We start from the raw sequence: 21,956 nt of genomic DNA, 5'->3' as shown, positions 1-21,956 counted from the left end.
CAGTGCAGTCTAAGATATGAATAGTTCAATTAAAAGCAGCGACAAAAAGAAAAGTCTTCAGCCTAGATTTAAAAGTAGTAAGAGTTGCAGCGGACCTGCAGGTTTCTGGGAGTTTGTTCCAGATATTTGGAGCATAATAACTGAACGCTGCTTTACCATGTTTAGTTCTGACTCTGGGGACAGAAAGCTGACCAGTCCCTGAAGACCTGAGAGATCTGGATGGTTCATAATTTAGCAGTAGGTCAGAAATGTATTTTGGGCCTAAACCATTCAGTGCTTTATAAACCAGCAGCAGTATTTTGAAATCTATTCTTTGACACACAGGAAGCCAGTGAAAAGACTTCAGAACTGGAGTGATGTGATCCACTTTCTTAGTGTTAGTGAGGACTCGAGCAGCGGCGTTCTGAATTAGCTGCAGCTTCCTAATAGATTTTTTAGTGAGACCTGTGAAGACACCATTGCAGTAGTCCAGTCTACTGAAGATAAAAGCATGGACAAGTTTTTCCAAATCCTGCTGTGACATTAGTCTTTTAATCCTAGATATATTCTTTAGGTGATAGTAGGCTGATTTATTAACAGTTTTAATGTGACTGTTGAAACGCAGGTCAGAGTCCATGACTACACCTAGATTTCTGGCTTTATCTGTTGTTTTGAACATTGCACACTGAAGCTCAGCGCTAACTTTTATACGTTCTGCCTTGGCTCCAAAAACCATTACCTCAGTTTTATCTTTGTTTAATTGGAGAAAGTTCTGACACATCCAGTCATTGATTTGTTCAATGCACTTACTCAGTGTTTGAATTGGAGCATAGTCTCCTGGTGAAATTGTTACGTAAATTTGTGTGTCATCTGCATAGCTATGGTAACTTATTTTGTTGTTCTTCATTATCTGAGCCAGTGGTAGCATGTAGATGTTAAAGAGAAGAGGCCCCAAGATGGAGCCTTGAGGAACCCCCACATGTCATATTTGTCAACTCAGATGTGTATTTACCTATAGAAACAAAGTTGTTTCTGTCCTTTAAGTAGGATTCAAACCAATTCAGAACTGTTTTCCGAAAGTCCCACCCAGTTTTCCAGTCGGTCTAGTAATATGCTGTGGTCAACAGTGTCAAACGCAGCACTGAGATCTAATAATACTAACACTGAAGTTCTGCCACTGTCTGTGTTTAAGTGGATGTCATTAAATACCTTTACAAGAGCAGTCTCAGTGCTGTGGTTTGGACGAAAGCCTGACTGGAACACATCAAAACAGTCATTTAAATGCAAGAAATTACTCAACTGTTGAAAAAACAACTTTTTTCAATGATTTTACCTAGAAATGGGAGGTTTGATATGGGCCTGTAATTGTTCATTACTGAAGCATCTAGATTATTCTTTTTTAAGAGCGGTTTAATGACTGCAGTTTTCAGGGCCTGTGGAAAAATACCTGAGTGAAGAGGTTTGTTTACTATATGAAGTAGATCTGAGGCCATGCAAGGAAAAACATCTTTGAAAAATCCTGTTGGAATAATATCAAGGCAGCAAGAGGAGGATTTCAGAAGTTGAATAATGTCCTCTAGGTTTTTATCATTAATCTGATGGAATTGTGTCATGATGTCTGAATTGATGTTAAGTGGAGATAGGGACAACACATTTGCTGTTCCTGATGCAGAGGCACTGACTGCTTGTCTGATTTTCTGAATTTTGTCAGTGAAAAAGGAGGCAAAATCATTGCACGCCCTGGTGGATAGAAATTCAGAGGCTACTGACACTGGGGGGGTTAGTTAGTCTGTCGACGGTAGCAAACAAGGCACGTGCGTTGTTTTTGTTTTTGGTAATGATGTCAGAGAAGAACGATTGTCGTGCGTTTTTCAATTCCAAATTATAAAGGCCCAAGTCTCTCTTTATAGATTTCAAAGTGAACCTGGAGATTTGTTTTTCGCCACCTGCGTTCAGCTTTTTCGACATTCTCTTTTTTCTGTTTCACGGTCATGGCCTTTCTCCATGGAGATATTTTTCTTGCCAGACACTTCCTTTACCTTAGTTGGAGCAATGGCATCTATAACATTTTGAATTTTTGAATTAAAATGATCTACTAGCTCATTTACTGAGATGTTGGCAGGGGCAAGTGTGGAAGAGAAATTCTGAGTAAACATTTCCCTAGTATTTTCAGTTAAATATCGCTTTGTGGTTACCTCTTTTTGAACATTTTTGTGAACAGAAATAGAGCTCTCAAAGAAAACACAGGAATGGTCAGAGAGTGCAACATCAGTCACCACAACCTTAGAGATATTCAGACCCTTTGAGATAATTAAGTCCAGAGTGTGCCCCTTATTGTGCGTGGGCTCCGTCACATGCTGAGTCAGTCCATAGCTATCAAGAACACAAAACAGTTCTTTAGCCCCTCTGTCCTGGGGGTTGTCAACATGGATGTTAAAATCACCAACAATGACTAGACGGTCAAAGTCAATACACACTATAGACAGCAGTTCAGTAAAGTCATCAAAAAGCTTGCACAGTATTTGGGTGGTCTATAGATATTTAGGAACAGAGCTCGAGAGGAGCATTTCAGCCGAAGGGCCACATATTCAAAAGAATCAAAGTTTCCATACGATGTCTTCCTGCATTGAAGGGAATCATTGAACAGAATAGCAACTCCACCCCCTTTCTTATGCATTCTTTCCTGACTCATAAAACTAAAGTTGGGAGGGGTTGATTCGATAAGAACAGCTGCACTGTTATTTTGTTCAATCCAAGTTTCTGTTAAAAACATAAAATCGAGATTGTGCTCAGTGATTAAATCATTGATTAAAAATGTTTTTCCTGCCAAAGACCTGACATTTAATAAAGCTAGTTTAAGTTTGTTAAACACACTATCAGTCATGTTTTTTTTAACAAGCTGTGGCTGACATGGAATCACTGCTAAATTAGATACACTCACACAAATGTTTGAGCGCTTCCTGTTTCTATGATTCACCGCTCTTAATCTATTACCTATCAACACAGATATCGGCAAAGCTACTGGCAGGCAGGGCCCCGACATGTCCTGGAAAGAGTTGAGAGTGCCATACGCCCTTGAAGCCTGGACCCCATCACATATCAGTAAGAGTTTGTTGTGTTTTGTACACACACATCCTTATCAGGCTTCGGAGACTGCAGAAGCCCCCTCGAAGGGAGGGGAGGTGGTCGACGTAGGCACGGTGATGGAGACGGGCTAGATCAGGGGTGGCCAACCTGCGGCTCTTTGCCTAGTTTCATGCGGCTCTTCAGTTCATATCGAATTGTATATGTGTGAGTTTGGGGGAGAGAGTGTTGCACGACTAGTGTTGCACGGTGTACCACGGTGTACTGATACTTGAAAGGTACAGCGATACCCTGCCGTTAAAAACGTTACGATTCCTCCGTTTCATTAGTATCGGTACTTTAAGAATGACGGGGAAAAGTACTCCGGTGTTCAGCGCTCTGCTTCCACTCCCTGCACTGCAGCCGTGCCTGCAGTCCCTCCCTCCCTCTCAAGCACGCTCTAAGTGCCTCCCCTCTCTCGTGCACGCGCTAGCTGCCAGAGCATGTGAGAAAACGAGAAGCATGGCTGCAAGTGGGAGTGCAACTGCCGCTGAGCCTCGGCTTGTTGACAAAAAAGACGCCAGAAGCTAAATTTGGAAGTATTTTAGCTATATCTCTGACAGTGAGGGCAAGCCTACGGACACCATGAGGCCTGTCTGTAAGAAATGTATTAATTTTATTGAATACGAATTATTGTCATTTATTTTATTTATTGTTCTCATTGTTTAAAAGTTTGTGTTATGGTTCTGGTGTGAAATAAAGCACAATAATTACATTTAAGACTGTTTCCCTTTTTTTAAGAAAAGTATTGAAAAATAATAGGAATCGCAATTCTTGACTTGGTATCGAAACCAAAATGTTGGTACCGTGACAACACCAGCTACTCCTGACAGTTAAACCTGGTATTTAGTAGGTCGGTTAAGTATTGAATGCTGATAATTCTGACGTAATTTGGCCGGTCAAAGTTGTTTGGGCTCGGATAAAATCGCTCCGTTACTTTCGTCCCGTGTTACTTTCGTCCCGGCTCTCCCTACGTGTGTATGTGTGGTGTCAGGCGTCAGTATGAGAGGATGACAGCGCGTCTAATTTTGATGTGGCTCAAGAGCCAATCACAATAATACCTGCGATGCAGTGAACCAATCACCTTTGAGGGGGGGAAAACCTATCGTTGATTAAACACTATCCAGTGTTACCCCTACCATTGTGTTGGAGGGGCGCTGCGCCCCGCCAACGGAGCCCCGCGCCCCCCCCCTGAAATTCAAGGTGTTTAAAAAATATATATCATTTTTTTTTTTTAAATATATATATAGCACCAAATAATCTATAACTACTGTCACTTTTCACATTGAACATGTGCTCTTTTATTAAATAAACTAAACGCTTTCATTTTAAGTTGTGAGTTTAGTGTTTTTGACCCTAAGAAACACTGATGCAATAATCAATAACAATAATCCACAGCTCCTCTCTCTGCTCCAGAGGATTTAAAAAATATATATCCCAATGCCACAAAAATGCATCAGTGACGTGGTTGAAATCTTGTCTCCAGAAAACAAAAAACTGAAACAAGCGGTATCAGTGACTGTGTGTTTGATGTGGCTCTTTGCAGTAACATAGAAAAAATGTGGCTCTTAACCTCTGACTGGTTGGCCACCCCTGGGCTAGATGGTGCGGGGGTAGAGGACATGCTGCCAGGGGGGGGAGGTGGTTGACGTAGGCGCGGTGATGAGGACGGGGGAGATGGTGCGCGTCTCCGCGGTGATTTTGGTGGGCGTCGTTGAGGAGCGGGGGTAAAGGACATGGTGCCAGCCCTGCGTATCGCCTTCGTTTGGTCTTTGAACTCCAGGAAGGAATCGGTGCCAACCCTCTGTATCTCCTTTGTGTGTTCATCGATCTCCAGGAGGGTGGGCGAGGGTGAAAGGGTGAAACGGAGTATCCTCAAAGGCGTTGACAGGGGGGGGGGGCAGTGGAGACTCCTCCATGTGTCTCATATGTCTCCCATAATCAGAACATTCCTCAGGCGGGTGCAGTGATAATTCTTCAGGGTTTTCTGCGTGATGTGTTGTGTCTTTCTCGTGTTTTGATTCCTCTTGCCGCTTGTCCTTGGCAGAGGGAACAGATTGATGACGCAGGCAGTTGAATATGTTAGAGATAAACAATTTCACTCCTGACTTGTTCAGGCAAAACTCCATTTGCCTTGAAAAGATGTCTGCGATCCCAGAAAAAGTTAAAATTGTCAATAAAATGAACAGAATGGTCAGTACAGGCCGTTGAAAGCCAGGTGTTCAGTGCAAACAATCTGCTGAATCTCTCCACTCCTCTTCTGACTGGCGGTAGAGGGCCACTGATGAACACCTCTGCATTTAGAGAGCTGGCAGTTTCCAACAAACATTTAAAGTCTTCTTTCAGCACTTCTGACTGTTGTTTCACAACATCATTTGTTCCAATGTGCAGTACCACATTCAAAGGAATACTTGTGAATAAAATGCAGAAGAGTTTTATTTATTATAACAATAAGCTCTCTGAAGAACCAGCACCTTACCGTAGTAGAGAGGTTTGTGTGCCCTGATGAACCTGGGGGCTGTGTTGTCTGGAACCTTGTGTTCCTGGTAGAGTCTCCCATGGCAAATTGGTCTCAGGCAAGGGGCCAGACGAAGATTGGTTCAAAAGACCTCATGAAAGACGACACAGGAAGTGAGGATACCCGGCCCGGAGGAAGCCCAGGGTCCCCTTCTGGAGCCAGGCCCAGAAGGAGGACTCGTCGGCGAGCGTCTGTTGGCCGGGCTTGCCACGGAGCTCGGCCGGGCACAGCCCGAAAAGTCAACGTGGGCAACACCTCTGCTTCTCCGTCCCGCGGGCCCACCACCTACGGGAAACAGCGATGGGGTGCGCTGCCAGAAGAGTGGCAGTGAAAGTAGAGGGTCTCGACGGAAGCTGGCTTTGAGGACGTGGAACGTCACCTCTCTGTGGGGGGAGGAGCCGGAACTTGTGCGGGAGGTGGAGCGTTACCAGTTGGATCTGGTTGGGCTCACCTCTACGCACAGCGTCGGCTCTGGAACCTTACTTCTGGATAGGGGTTGGACTCTATTCTTCTCCGGAGTTGTACGGACGAGTGGACGAGAGGGTCGCCTCCCTACGCCTGCGGGTTAATGGGGGGGAAAACTCTTACTGTTGTGTGTGCTTATGCACCAAACAGCAGTTCAGAGTATACGGCCTTCTTGGAGACCCTGGAAAGAGTCCTGTATGGGGCTCCTGAAGGGGACTCTTTAATCTTGCTGGGAGACTTCAACGCACATGTGGGCAATGATGGAGACACTTGGAGGGGCGTGATTGGGAGGAACGGCCCCCCTGATCTGAACCGGAGTGGTGGTTTGTTACTGGACTTCTGTGCTAGTCATGGATTGGCCATAACAAACACCATGTTCAAACATAAGGATGCTCATAAGTGTACGTGGTACTAGAGCACCCTAGGCAGAAGGTCCATGATCGATTTCGTTATCGTTTCATCAGACCTGAGGCCGTATGTTTTGGACACTCGGGTAAAGAGAGGGGCGGAGTTGTCAACTGATCACCATCTGGTGGTGAGTTGGGTCGAGTGGCGGGGGAAGCCTCTGGATAGACCTGGTAAGCCCAAACGTGTCGTTCGGGTGAACTGGGAATGCCTGGAGGAGGCCCAAGTTCAGGAGGTCTTCAACTCACACCTCCGGCGGAGCTTTTCGGGCATTCCTGTGGAGGTTGGGAACATTGAACCAGAGTGGGCGGTGTTCAAAGCCTCTATTGCCGAAGCCGCGGCGGGGAGCTGTTGTCTCAAGGTCTTTGGTGCCTCAAGGGGCGGTAACCCTCGAACCTCCTGGTGGACACCGGTGGTCAGGGAAGCCGTCCGACTGAAGAAGGAGGCCTTCAGGGATTTGTTATCCCGGGGGACTCCCGAGGCAGTTGCAAGGTACCGACAGGCAGCAGCCTCAGCCGTGGCCGAGGCAAAGCAGCGGGTATGGGAGAAGTTCGGAGAAGACATGGAAAAGGACTTTCGGGCAGCACCAAAGTCGTCGAAAACTGTCCGACACCTCAGTATTCTTTTACACTGTAAAATATTTCATTTAACATTCGGTTTTTAGCTCATCTTATTCTATTTTAAATGTATAGTTTATTTCTTCCACATTTACTTTCACATTGGTCTTGCAACCCTCTCTTACACATTTGTATTCATTTTATTTTTCTCCTTGCACTTTTTTAATGTTTTAATTGTTGTTGTTTTGTTGTTGTTTCTTGTCTTACTATTTAAGTTGCATTTTTTGAGGAGCTGGGGACTTTAGAATGTATGTGCCCTAACTACACTGTAGCTACTGTGCAGATGACAATAAAGCATTTTAATTTAATTTCATACCTTTGTATTTAACACATCCAATAATTCAACTTTGTGATCCCTTGTTATTATTATATGTCAGTGATAGTGAAATCACAGGTAGTTAGACATATCTCCAACATTTAGTATAGTAAATATAATTATTTTGGACAAATTCTCATTATGAAATCCCCTACCTAAAACTGCACTCACATTTGTCATTTATAGGTAATACAAAAAAAAGTGAAATTGACTCTTAAAACTGAATCAGTCATTGAAGAGGGGAGCAATAAGTCTCCTCTGTATGTTCTATGTATGTTACATCTGTTATGTGTCCTTGCGGATATGGTTACCATTGTTATTTCTGCACCAGCTAACTTTTTTCTGTACAAGTGATATTCATTTGTGTCTTTTGGATCCTGCCTTAAATCACAAGCAAATCAAACCAGGATGCTACTAAACAACCACACACGTACCAATAACAATAAGAGTAGAATTACAACAGATGAGTTGGCTAAATGCAATCATAAAAAAACTTTTATTTCTTCATTGTAGTCATTATACCAGCTGTTAGAATTAACCACCAGATTTGAAGTGTTCACATCATACAATGTGTTTCCATCAGTTAAAATGTGTTGTTTTGCTGTATTTGACTGCTGTTTCATAGCTAGGAGAGCAGCAAGGTGATTGGCTGAGAGAACTATTTATTTAGGGTTAATCAAATAGAGAAGTCCCGAAAGAGAAGGAAAATAATAATTTACATGTCTAATATGTGTACTATGTAATTGTAAAGTGCTTTGAGCACCTGTAAAAGCGCTCTAATAAAAAATGTAATGCATTATTATTATTATTAATAATAGGTATATTCCTTTATTCCAATCACATTGGATTGACTTTCAAGCTGCTGGCAGCAACATACGGTCATGTTACCAATCTATCACAAAACGCACCACTTATTATCCCTCCTATATCAAGACCTTGATATCTATGTGCTTCGGATCTTATTTCACTTTAATTAAAAAGGACAACAAAATATATTATAAAATAATTCTTATTCAGACTGGCTGATGCTGGGATGTCTGCTGCTCGAATGTGTGTATTTAACCAACTCAATACATCTGTTGACAACAAACTGCTTTATTAGGCCTTGTTGTACCTAACATATCTTCTTCACTGCATTTTTAATATATTACTCAGGTATAACTGAAGTGCTTCTTATCATTCTGCATTGTTTGGTTGGATTCAACTAGTTAGCTTGTGGGGCTAAAGGTGTCAATAAAAAGTTTGAAAAGCTCTGTCTATTTCCGGAAAAAATTACCAAGTCACTCAAGATAATCCACAGAACTTGTTGTGAGCAATGTTATGTTAGAGCTATTTTGTTTTTTACTGATATATATTGGCCAACCGTTTCATGGCGGTCATTGACAAGAGACTCACACGGACTCCCTGAGTTAGCTTATCATTAGCGAGCCAGCTTAACACTACAGCTTAACCGGGAATTATGCTATTATTGTTTGCATCTCCAACTGTCCCAGCACCACAACAAGGTCTGTGTCAAAAGATATTTTTGCCACAAGCCAAAGGCAAACTACAGTATTTCTATTACAATCAAGGGACATAAATCTCCTGGACTGATATGTCTAACTCTCTGGAACTTACACCAAAACATATACATCTAGATCGACGAATAGCACTACAGGTAAAAGTAAACATATTACATATTGTTTTTTACAGGGGAACTGTCCCTTTTACAAATAAAGTTTTACACAATTAGATAATTGTCATAATGTCCCTATTGTTGTGAGAGTCACGTTACTAAGACTGTATCTTTCAGGAAAATAGATAAAAATTGTATTATTTTATTGTTATTACAAGATTTCACAAATACATAAAACTGGCTACAATAAGCACGAAATAAATACATTATTGCTGTTAAATGTTGATTACTTTTTAATTGTAAAAATAGAAGCACAATGGGACCCAAAACTACGTCTGAAATGGAATTGTAATAACACTGGGATAACACTCTGTTACAAAAGTGCATCCGTCTCTTTTTCCTTGATTTTCACCTTGATTCTCTTTCTGTATTTCTGTATTTCTCTCTAGCTGAGGTGTCAAGAGAAGCTGGAAGAAGTCTGACGTCTCTGTTGGTGCAGCCCATCTCCACCTTCCTGGCCAAGAAGTTACTGTCCTCTCCGTCCACTGGGCAGGGAGACTCCTGTGTGCCTCTAGCCAGGCCTCCCAACACAGGTAAATACACAATGAAAGAATTATATCATGACGTTAAACTAAATATAAAGTAAAATCACCAATATTATATGCAAAATAAATACAAATAATAATAAAGTTCTTGAAGGAAAATCCTTCACTAGTAGTTTATGTGTCACTACCTATTTGGCCAGAAATGTAGAGTAAATAATAATAACCAACCGTTTAAAAAAGGTTTGTTCTCTTGCTCAAGCTCACTGTACTGTAGTTTTAACTGTTCCGTGTTACAGCCAGTACGGAAATGTGTCTGTTCAAATGTGTTATTAGACTTTCAAAAGAGTTAACACCATGTCCTCCATTGTGTCTCGTGGCAGCACTATGGAGATACTGGGGGGTGGGTCACTGTACCACCAGAATGAGAGCTTTATCTCCGTTCTCAGGAATATATCAATTGTCTATTTTCCAGTTGATGTCAATTTGAGTGGTTGTATTGTGAGTTCAAACAGCTGGAATAAACTTGAATCGCCAGGTGATTGGACAAGGTGTTTCGAAAGTATTTGAGGAAAACAGCAGTTTCTTCCTGGAAAGAAGCCAGTTGAGTTGATTAAGGTGTATGGGTAACATATACCCAGCATGCACACCTTTTCCTTTTGTTATTAGGAATGTCCAACATGGAGTACAGATTTGTGAATATCTAGAAATAGCACTGCGTAAGAAGAGCTGGAGGTCATAGCTCAGGAGACTTTTGGGTGGACTTTGCTTATCCAGCTGCCTCCAAATCAGGAATGAAATGAATGACTGTATTTCTGTCTATTCTGTCGGCATGAAGAGTTCATAGCTGTCTGATTAGTATTATCATCATTTTACCTACAGATCCTCTACTGTTTCAATCCAATAACACATTTTGTAGGGATCCCTTTCAGTCTTCTACAGTGTATGTCACTGACGGGTGTTTATAATTACGAGACTAACCCCCCTCCGATCTGTAATTCAGAGTAGAGTTTAAATGATTCAGCAGTTAAACAATACATTGAAAGATTATTGGCAAGTATTTTGATAATTGATTAATCATTGAAGACAATTGAGTGAGAATGTTTTGCAAACGGGTTATTTCACTGTTTGTCAGACTCAACAAGACATTCAAAGTTGTCACATTGATGACCATAACCCTCACCCTAACCCATGTTTCTTTGACCATAAGCAAGTTTGGTCACGCCTAAACATCCCCAAACCTTAAACAGTCAAGTCAGTTTCTAACAATGATTTGCAACAGCTTGTAAGGCAGAAACACTTGCGGTTGTTTTGTTAATAGGAGATCAGAAATAGCTCTTTTGTTCTCAAGGGAAATTAAACAACATGGTTTTTTGTTGAATTTAGAGCACTGAAAAAAAAAGTTTAAGCATCACTAATTCAGTTGTTATAATTGTAGTGATAATATAAAAACCCTGAATTTCCTCTAGTAATGTATTTTGTGTGTGTGGATGCTGCTTTTAGAGACTTCTCCACTTTTCCGAATCACAATGTAAAACTACCCAACATCTTCAACACGGTGCTTCGTTTTGAGCTTCAGCACCCATTATTTTTGACCTTAGGAGTGGGTAAGGAAAGAGCAAGAGCAATAAAGGTAAGGAGGCATGCAGAGATATAACTTAGTCTATATATTATAGGCCTTCGTACCTCTCACCAAGCAGGCTGGTTAGTGACTCGTGTTGAATGTTACTCTCCAATATGTCAAGCCTCTACTAACACAGTGCGATCTAAGCAGGCCCCCCAACAAAAAATGTCATGTCATATTTTACAAAAATAATTTCCAAGCAGTGTGAGATTATAGACTTTTGTTATGTTTCCTTTGTGTTCATGGAAATAAAGTGTGTATTGTATTTAGAGTTGAGAGTAGGATGCTATTTATTACTAGTGTCATGTTGCAGGTAAGCTGCTGTTGTTATTTTGGTATCATAGACTAGTCATGTTCATACTGTATTTCTGTGACATTGTGTAAAGTGTTCTAATCATTTTTAAGCAACTCTTTTAACCATGTACGTTTGCTAGCCAGTTAGCAGCTAATGCGAGACTGACCTCCACGTTTGTATCAGTTTTATCAGTGCAATATGGTAGCCTTAATAATGAGTAGTATGACGGAGCCCCGTCGCAAAATTGTTTATGTTGTAGGCCATTTTGCAATGACATAATGGTGTTATTCTAAGTTGAGTATTTGTATAGAAGAGTATAAGTATACATGACCCTCAAGAGTTTGAGATGAGGTGTAACCTTTTGGTTTTAAATATGCCCTATTATGGTCCTTTTCAGGTTCATATGTATTTGTTGCCACTACTGTGGCATATACGTTCTTTAATGTTCAAAAAGCTCTTTACTTTTCTCATACTGCCTGTGCTGCAGCACCTCCTTTCACCCTCTGTCTGAAGCCAGAGCCCAGTCTGCTCTGAACTGGTTGGCTCTGTTGTGATTGGTCAACCTAGAGAGATTTGTCTGAAATGTCCATACCCTTAGACATACAATGTGTTAGAGTGCTCACCAACAGAAGCGTGTACATAGTGATGTCAATATGTTCCCAGAAGTAAACAAAGGAGTCCAATGGAGGCGTTTCAGGGAGTGTGAGAAACTCCCTCTGGAAGGAAGCAGGGATTTAAGCCTTTGCAGACCATTCACATGCACAAAAACCTATATAACACACTACAGGAAAGGGAAAACTCCAAAAGCATAATAGGGCCTCTTTAAGTAAGAACATGACAATCTCTGTGTACAAAATGCAAGTTGAATACACTGTGTAGTTATTGTGAACCGGTTAAAGGTTATATTTTATTATACATCTTACTGAAAACCTTTATTACATGTGTAGATTGAGCCTGTGTGACATCAATCTGTGCATGATACGATTGCTCACTGCCCTTCATGTACTACAGTCCTTTCTTATAGCAGTTGTATTCTATTCTTGCTCTTGTTATTTTGTACCTTTTTATAATTACTATTTTTATTGCGGTGCAGTTTTGATTGCCTTGAAATGTAACTTGTCTCTAAGGTGTGCCTCACGGTCAGGTCATCGCAAATGAGATGCCATTGTTAATTAACCTGCTGTGAATGAGGTGAGGGAGGCTCTAGGAGCCACAGAGACCTTTCTTCACACGACAGAAGAATGAATAGATAGATGGGATTACATAAAGAGATAGCTTCTAATGATTGTAGCTTCCAGATTCCTCCTTCAAGGCAAACAAGCCAATAAAATATAAGGGGAATCAGGGAAAGACATTACAGACGCTGAGGGCAAAAACTGCCATGCATTAAAAAAATCAATCAATCCTACAGAAGAGGAAATCAGCAAGTGCAGCAGTGTCTTCAGCAGCAGTCATTTCTCACACATTGAAAGGAAACCTTTTAAGTAACCCACATATAAATTAAAGCAGAAAATGTCTGGAAGAAATATATATATGGAGAGTTTAATTGCCTTTGCCGAAAAGAGATGAATAGACGATAAGAGGACGGCAGGGATATTTCCCCATCATTCAAACAGGAGGGTGTAAATATGGAAAAAGAGAATGCGGAAAAAAAGCCAAACAGGAGAACTAACAATGGAGGTGATGAAGGAATGCTTTAAATGGCTGTTTGTAAAGAATCTCACCTTCTTAGCGATATTAAAACGTGTTAATGTGATATATGGTTCCCAACATACAAATAAAAGGCTCTAATTTATGATTTTGCAAGATTGAATGTTGAAAAGATTTATAGTACGGCCGCATATACGAAACATTTACATTTGCCTCCCTCACACGTCTTTTCTTTGTGGATGAAAAGGTGAATACACGTTTGTCCCCAGCAGCGAAGTACATTTGCATTGTGTTGTGCTTAGCTTTGGTAAACCTTTCAGGCAAAAATAGCCACTGCAGGACAGGGTCACCTGCATATGTGTGACCTTTCCAAAAGAGTGTAAAACAAAGCAAGGGGTTCTGGGGGGCTGTTTATGGGCACAGCAATGATTGGAGATAAAAGCTAAAATAATCATGGCAACACATTTTAAAGAGGACATACTATTCTCATGTTCAGGTATTTTGTTCCTCTACTGTCACATATTTCCATGCTTTATTATTCAAAAAGCTCTTTATTTTTCTCATACTGCCTGTTTTTCTTTTCACCCTCTGTCTGAAACCAGATCCCAGTCTGCTTTGATTGGTTAGCCGGCCAGTTCTGTTGTAAATGGTCCACCGCTTAGAGATGTGTTGGCAATGTCCCGCCCCTTAGCCTATGAAATACCATGTTTTTTTAGTGCTAGCTGATTTTAAGCAACTGTTACATAGGGATGTCATTATGCTAGGAACTAAACAAAAGGAGTCCAATAGAGGCGTTAAGCCTTACTAATGTATTCATCAAACATCCTTGTCTTTTCATAATGCAATGTTTAGTTCAGTTTTGGACTGATTCTGTAAAGGATTGCTGCACTTAAGTACCAGGTAGCAGAAGGAGTCTTGACATACTGAGGTGTAAGGCTCTGCTGGTGTGTGTGGTTAGACAGAGTGTGTATACTGTATGTGTGTAAGAGCTAGAGAACGATGAGATGGATACAGTAGTAAGAGGTAGAGTAAATCCCCTCTTATCTCAGCATCACAAGCGCAGGCCTCATACTGCCACCTCCTGAGCCCTCACTCCCTCTGTCTGAGTCCTCTGTCTTTCACTTCAGCCTCTAACCATGCACCCCCCCAACCCTATCTCACCACAGCATTTTTCGTGGAGGGGGGTCGTCATCTCTCACCAGCATGTTTCCCCATTCTACGTGTGCACGGTCTTTCCATTTCCATTTATCCCCCAATAAATCCAAGCAGCCGGTCAGTGAATGGAACACTGCTTTCTGCAGTTTCCCATGTTGCACAGATAACAGTCACACACACACACACACACACACACACACACACACACACACACACACACACACACACACACACACACACACAGGCCGTCACTGTTGTACACCCATGCTGCCCGAGTGAGTCACATAGACAATCAATGTAGAACCCTCAAAAAGCAATGGCCAAAGACCTGAGTACTATTGATCATACAGTGCGGGGGGCAGTGTGTGTGTGTGTGTGTGTGTGTGTGTGTGTGTGTGTGTGTGTGTGTGTGTGTGTGTGTGTGTGTGTGTGTGTGTGTGTGTGTGTGTGTGTGTGTGTGTGTGTGTGTTGTGTGTGTGTGTGTGTGTGTGTGTGTGTGTGTGTGTGTGTGTTGTGTGTGTGTGGTGTGTGTGTGTGTGTGTGTGTGTGTGTGTGTGTGTGTGTGTGTGTGTGTGTGTGTGTGTGTGTGTGTCACTTCCAATGGCACACTTTATTTGGTATTAAAGCTATTCAGAAAATAAAACATTTGTGGTTTATTTCTTAATGTATCTTACACTTTGGCCATTATGTGTGAACTTTTATTGTTATCTTTTTTTGAACTGTTGTATGTGCTCATGTGTTTCATTGTTGATGTATACGCAGGGATCACCAACTAAATTACTAAATACTGAATACATGGCTCTGAAAGTAATCAGAATACAGTTACAGTTACGTGTCTTAAACGTTGGAATCGGGTCTACTTTAACATACTCAGATTACTTTTAGAATACTTTCTTTTTCCATAACAGATGGGTATGTTTTGGTGAACAGGAGACACGTATTTTACTGTTTTAATGGCTTATCAAGAACTCAACACAACATCTTGGTGTCATTCTGGACAGCTCCCTCTCATCTGCACCACACATCAAAAACATCACCCGGACTGCATTCTTTGTACTGACTTAAAACCTTTCCTTGGAATATGTTATGAATTGTAAGGTGTCCTTGGGTGCTTTGAAAGGCGCCCCTAAATAGAATGAATTATCATTATTATGTATTATCTGAAACGATGTTATAACTTTTAAAACGTTTTCCAGTCACTTGACCCATGCATTCAGCAGCAGCAGGCCATTCACTTTGATTTGATCCCGTTATGAAATGTCATCATTTCGACAATAAAGAAACGCTACATAAACGTTATCTTGCACATTTTATCTAACCATCTCCGTTTCTAACTTTCAATATATTTTAAAAGAGATCTCTCTCTCATCTGCGTGCGGGGGCGGGGCCTCACAGACCTCACAGTATCTCTCTTGCTCACAGACATGCTGCAGCGCTGTGCAGTGTGCACACAGTTCTGCCGGTAATGAATATTACATTTTGTGAGGACATTTTTCCACCAATAATTCCAATAAGTATTCCAAAATGTATTCACTTCAGGTTTACGAAAGTAACTGTAATCAGATTACTCGTTTTTCAAATGTAACGCCAGCTGAATACAGTTAGCCTACTTGATTTTTGTATTCTCATTACGTAACGCCGTTACATGTATTCCGTTACAACCCAACCCTGCTTCTAGGCTACTGTCCCGCAGCTCCTGCCTCTGTTGGACTCTGTCGCAGCGGGGCTGCTGCTGTGGTGCGGAGCGCACAAAGCAGACTCTTCACAACGAAGGATCACTTCTTCTTCAAGGTAGGGAAGGTTTTGCAGTACGCAGTCTACTGTCCCGCAGCTGCTGCCTCTCTGTTGGACTCCGGTACTGCACACAGTAACCACGCCGCAGTCACCCCTGTCGTGCGGGCCGGATGAGAATGTCTGGCGGGCCGGATGTGGCCCGCGGGCCGCCAGTTGGTGGTCACTGATGTATAGGCTGCTGCCTCAATATGCTTAAAGAGCTTGTGACAGCATCCCAACAACTGTTGTGCAATGAAATATTGGGCTACTAGTAATCTCGAACCGTCAGTTTAAAAAAGAAGTTGCGATACCGTTCCGTTAAATATCAATAATTTCGAACATCGCGGGGAAATTCCTTCGACTCATTTTGAAGTTTTGGGGGAAGCCGGAAGTGACGTCAATGCGGGAACGCTTCACTGTGCGGCGAGAGAGCCAAACACGGACAAAGTGTGTTGTCATGCGTAGAAATGGTGAATTACTGAGTTTAGGCACGTTAATAACGTTTTAATGAAGTTGACTACAGTATATTCATATTTGTCAGTGCTTTCATGTCAATTCGGCGAACATAAACATAAATGATCGTGGTGAAGATGATGATTACATTAGGATTACAAATCGGTAGTGAGAGCTACTGAATTTCCTACCGTCGGATGTGATATAAAAACAAATCGATTATTTTTGTAGTTGTAAACTCAAGTGGATGAAACTACATTTATTAGTGCTTTCATGTCAATTCGGCGAACATATGATAGATTAAATGATCGTGGGGATGATGATTAAAAATCGTTTGTTTGTGCCGGTCTGCATTTCCTGATGAGAAAACAAACCGATGCTTTTTGTAGTTGTAGTACACCAACATGGATTAAACGTGTGGTTTTTTCACCGCAATGTTGGGGAAATTAATGGATAAAATGCACGGATTATTATTATTATTCCCACTCCGATCGGGACACTATGTCCACCGTTTCCCCGCAGCGAGGCTCCCCCCGTTGACAGTTTACGTGGGCTGGGTGCAGTGGCGGACTGGCCATCGGGACGAATCCAGATGGGCCGGTACCGAAGTGGGCCGGTCGGATAAATCACTAGCACATCCCCCATAGGCGGCGCGTGAGGCTCAGGTTTGGGAAGGCTAAATAACTTTTTTTACCTGACGCTGCCCGCCTCCGGCGTCTATAGAAAAGAGATCAACTCAGTGTGCGGAGTTTAAATCTCTCAAGTCATATTACAGGATAAAGGAAATACAGTTTAAACTGTCGTATGCAGAGAAGACGCCGACGTGTCGCACTTATCATTCATATCACATCATCAATCAGATCATTGATCATATAATGTATCATATATTTCCTTATCTGAGTCAGCTTCTCCAGCCGTATCTGGCCGTGCAACACTTACAGTGTCACATACTGTATGCAGAAGAGAAGTATTATTTTAAGCAACACATTATGTTGACGAAACACTCGAGTCAAATGTAATTAAAGTCAGATCCACTCGTGTCTTAGACGTGAACGCGCTCTCAGCTGGTGAGAGAAACCCTGGCTTGAGTTACCGAGTTGATAACCAGTGTAGTAGGACCGCTTAGCGAGATCTCGTTTGTTGTTGTTAGTTTGTTTGTTACTCAAACATATCCAGGGTCTGTTGAACTGGCTTCGTAGTACAGGGCACAGGTGGCTAGCAGCGCTAATGTCAAAGACACAGACATTGCATTATATTTGTATTTTACCAGGATGCAGTGACACAAATATTTACATATTTACATTTACTATCTACAGCACCCGCCGCCCCTGACATCCCCCACTCCCCCTGTTGACAATTTACTAGCGGTACCGAAGTTTGATTGATTGATTGAAAAGTTTATTAACAGCTTGTATATTGGGTACAGTACAGTACAGCTCAAAACATACAATTGTTAAGGGGATGCAGACCAGAGAAAGACTTTCGTCTTGTTTACATCAGGGTCCCCCATTTCCAATTCATCATATCATTTAAGACATATAAGACATATTTGACATACAGATGGCTTATTTACAATTTACATACAGGTGTTTTTTTTACATACAGATTGCTTATTTACAATTTTCATTTTAGATTTTGTTCTAATATATCCTAACCGGACATTTAAGACATACCAAGTCTACAGATATACAGTTAGTAACAGAGTCTAAAATGCGAGTATATACATAGATAGGGGGGGGAAGCTGTCCATTGAACGACAGGTTGAAATTTGTACCACTGTAAGTTATATTCTTGTTTAATTAGACTTCTCTGTTTCATTTATTCGACTCTGTATAAATTGTTATTGTAGCGTAAACAGCTAAATCGCGTTTGAGAGATTTTAAATCTCAGATCTGCTCAGGCGAAACCTGCTTTACAGGTCTCAGCACTCAAGCCTGCATTAATATAGGCACGGCCAGTCTATTGTCGCCCATCAGCTGTAGATAGTTAACTAATTAGAGGGCCGTGGCCCTACAGCTGTGTGAACTGAGCAATCAGGCGTCCATTTTTGGGTAGCTCTTTCCTGGAGCGTCAGCTTCAGCGTCAGACAGCCGAAGACTGACAAAGACATTGGAGTCCTGCGGGAGTAAGACTGACAAAGACATTGGAGTCCTGCGGGAGTCACGAGGGAGGCAAAGAGGAGGCAAATCCTACTCTGATTGAGCTGGTGTCTTATTTATCTTTTCTTTAGTTTTCTAGCCCCTCATGCTATAATCATGTGTATTTTCTCCATTCCTGTTCATGTGTCTTCTCGCAATTATCACTGTATCTCCTAATCGATATAACCGGCCTGCTCTCGTCTATCCCACGTGCTCCACTGAGATCCAACATCTAGTTTCTGGTGGCCTGTGGAATTGCCAGTCAGCTGTTCCTAAGGCTGACTTCATCTCTGGCTACGCCTCCCTGCAGTCTCTGGATTTCCTTGCTCTCACTGAGACCTGGATTACTCCATCCAACACATCCACCCCAGCAGCTCTCTCCACTGCATATTCCTTCTCCCATACACCCAGACCCACTGGCAGAGGAGGTGGCACTGGTCTCCTGCTCTCTCCCAAATGGAGCTTTTCCCTCTTCAAGCTACCTAACTTCACTCCTTCCACCTTTGAATTCCATGCCGTCACAGTAACCCATCCTATACAGTTAACCATTGTTGTTCTCTACCGTCCACCAGGCGCCTTGGGGGACTTCTTGGAGGAATTAGATAATCTCCTCTCACTCATCCCTGAAACTGGCCCTCCCGCTGTACTTCTCGGAGACTTCAACCTCCAGACGGGGAAGATATACGAACTAACATCTCTGTTAACCGCCTTTGCTTTCTCACTGTCTCCGTCCCCACCGACTCATAAAGCTGGCAATGTCCTTGATCTCATATTCTCAAGGAACTGCGCTACTTCTAACCTCTCTGTAAACCCGCTCCACACATCCGATCACTTCTTCATTTCATTCTCTCTATCCCTTTCCAAACATAACAAACTAATCTCTTCCCATCCTGCACTTGTCCGCCGTAACCTTCGCTCCCTCTCCCCCTCTACCTTTGCCTCGTCGGTGCTCTCAGCCCTCCCTTCCTCTGATTCGTTCCATCTCGTGCCTCCAAACTCTGCTGCAGAAACTCTCCTCTCTACTCTCTCATCCACTCTGGACTCGCTCTGTCCTCTCACATCTCGGCAGGCTCGTCAGTCCCCTCCTGCTCCCTGGCTAAATGATGCACTGCGTGCTAATAGAACCGTCCTTAGGGCAGCAGAGCGGAAATGGTGGAAATCCAAACACCGTGACGACCTCCTAACCTATCAAGCTCTCCTCTCCTCTTTCTCTGCTTCGATCTCTCAGGCAAAAAGCACTTTCTTTCAAGATAAGATCCAATCTTCATATTCCAATCCTAAAAAAACTATTTTCCATCTTCTCCACCCTCTTGGACCCTCCAAAAGCTCCTCCCCCCTCCTCACTTCTGTCAAGCGACTTTGTTACCCACTTTGAAAAAAAGGTTGATGATATTCGCTCTTCTTTTTCTGACTCACCTTTACTCACCGCTGGGTCACCAGACCCTCCTTCCACCAACACACTAACCTCCTTTTCCCCTCTCTCCTCCAAGTGAGGTTCTTACCCTCATTACCTCTGCCCGCCCTACCACCTGTCCTCTGGACCCTATCCCTTCAAACCTCCTTCAGACTATCGCTCCTGATATTCTAACCGTTCTCACCCATTTCATCAACACTTCTCTAACTTCTGGTCACTTTCCAAACAGTCTCAAGGAGGCAAGAGTAAACCCTCTCCTAAAGAAACCCACTCTCAACCCGTCTGATGTTATAAACTACAGGCCTGTCTCTCTCCTCCCGTTCCTGTCTAAATCACTTGAACGCGCTGTCTTTAAACAACTCTCCTGTTATCTCAATCAGAACAACCTTCTGGATCCGCACCAGTCTGGTTTCAAGGCAGGTCACTCCACAGAAACTGCTCTCATTGCTGTCACGGAGGAACTGCACACTGCCAAAACTGCATCCCTCTCCTCTGTCATCATCCTATTGGACCTGTCTGCTGCATTCGACACGGTGAATCATCAGATCCTCCTTCGCACTCTCCAAAAACTTGGAGTTTCAGGCTCTGCACTTTCCCTCCTCACCTCATACCTGAAAGACCGTACCTACAGGGTGACTTGGAGAGAGTCCGACCCTTGTCAATTAACTACGGGGGTCCCTCAGGGCTCTGTTCTTGGTCCCCTCCTCTTCTCCCTGTACACAAACTCGCTCGGATCAGTCATTAGCCCGCATGGTTTTTCTTACCACTGCTACGCTGATGACACCCAATTAATTCTGTCCTTTCCCCGCTCAGAGACCCAGGTTGTTGCACGCATCTCTGCTTGTCTAGCTGATATCTCTCAGTGGATGTCTGCTCACCACCTCAAGCTCAACCTTGAAAAGACTGAGCTGCTCTTCCTCCCGGGAAAAGATTGTCCCACTCTTGACCTAACAATCAACATCGGCACCTCAGTTGTTTCCCCGACTCAGACTGCAAGGAATCTGGGTGTGACCCTAGATAACAACCTGTCCTTCACTGCAAACATCGCTGCTACAACCCGTTGCTGCAGATACACACTTTACAACATGAGGAAGATACGTCCCCAGCTGACTCAGAAAGCGACTCAGGTTCTGGTCCAGGCTCTCGTCATCTCACGCCTAGACTACTGCAACTCCCTCCTGGCTGGTCTACCTGCATGTGCCATCCGACCTCTGCAGCTCATCCAGAATGCAGCGGCTCGTCTGGTCTTCAACCTTCCTAAATTCTCCCACACCACTCCGCTCCTCCGCTCCCTTCACTGGCTTCCGGTAACTGCTAGAATCCACTTCAAGACACTGGTACTTGCTTACCATGCTGCGAATGGATCTGGCCCTTCCTACATCCAGGACATGGTTAAACCGTACACCCCAGCGCGTGCACTACGCTCTGCATCAGCCAAACGACTCGTTGCGCCCTCGCTGCGAGGGGGACCCAAGTTCCCATCGGCGAAAACACGTGGGTTTGCTGTCCTGGCTCCAAGATGGTGGAATGAGCTCCCCATTGACATCAGGACGGCAGATAGCTTACACATCTTCCGGCGCAAACTGAAAACTCATCTCTTTCGACTCCACTTCGAGCGTTAGAACTATTAACGAAGCACTTTTATACTAATAAAGGACTGGCTTACCTAAAGCCAGTTGAGTAGCACTTGAAATGTTTGGCTCTATGAAACCTGATGTACTTATATGATTCTGTTTTCTTCAAGGTTGTGTCTTCCTGGTCGAATGTACTTACTGTAAGTCGCTTTGGATAAAAGCGTCAGCCAAATGCAATGTAATGTAATCTACCATTACCGGGGCCAGTTTTGCAATGCTCTCCCCCGAAGTGGGCCGGTC

General features: G+C 42.9%; 1 protein-coding gene across 1 annotated transcript in view; it reads left to right on the top strand.

Annotated features, from left to right (window-relative positions):
- Positions 1-21,956, top strand: part of LOC117545952 (inactive N-acetylated-alpha-linked acidic dipeptidase-like protein 2) — a 1,067,198-nt gene that overhangs the window by 693,178 nt on the left and 352,064 nt on the right. Inside the window, exon 11 of the mRNA XM_034215999.1 lies at positions 9,488-9,631. Within this exon, the coding sequence (XP_034071890.1) occupies positions 9,488-9,631 (144 nt within the window). The remainder of the gene's footprint in view (positions 1-9,487; positions 9,632-21,956) is intronic.

This window comes from Gymnodraco acuticeps, unplaced genomic scaffold, assembly GCF_902827175.1.
Source record: "Gymnodraco acuticeps unplaced genomic scaffold, fGymAcu1.1, whole genome shotgun sequence".
NCBI lineage: Eukaryota > Metazoa > Chordata > Actinopteri > Perciformes > Bathydraconidae > Gymnodraco > Gymnodraco acuticeps.
Note: the sequence above shows the minus strand (reverse complement) of the source record. Positions and strands in the feature narration are given on the sequence as shown.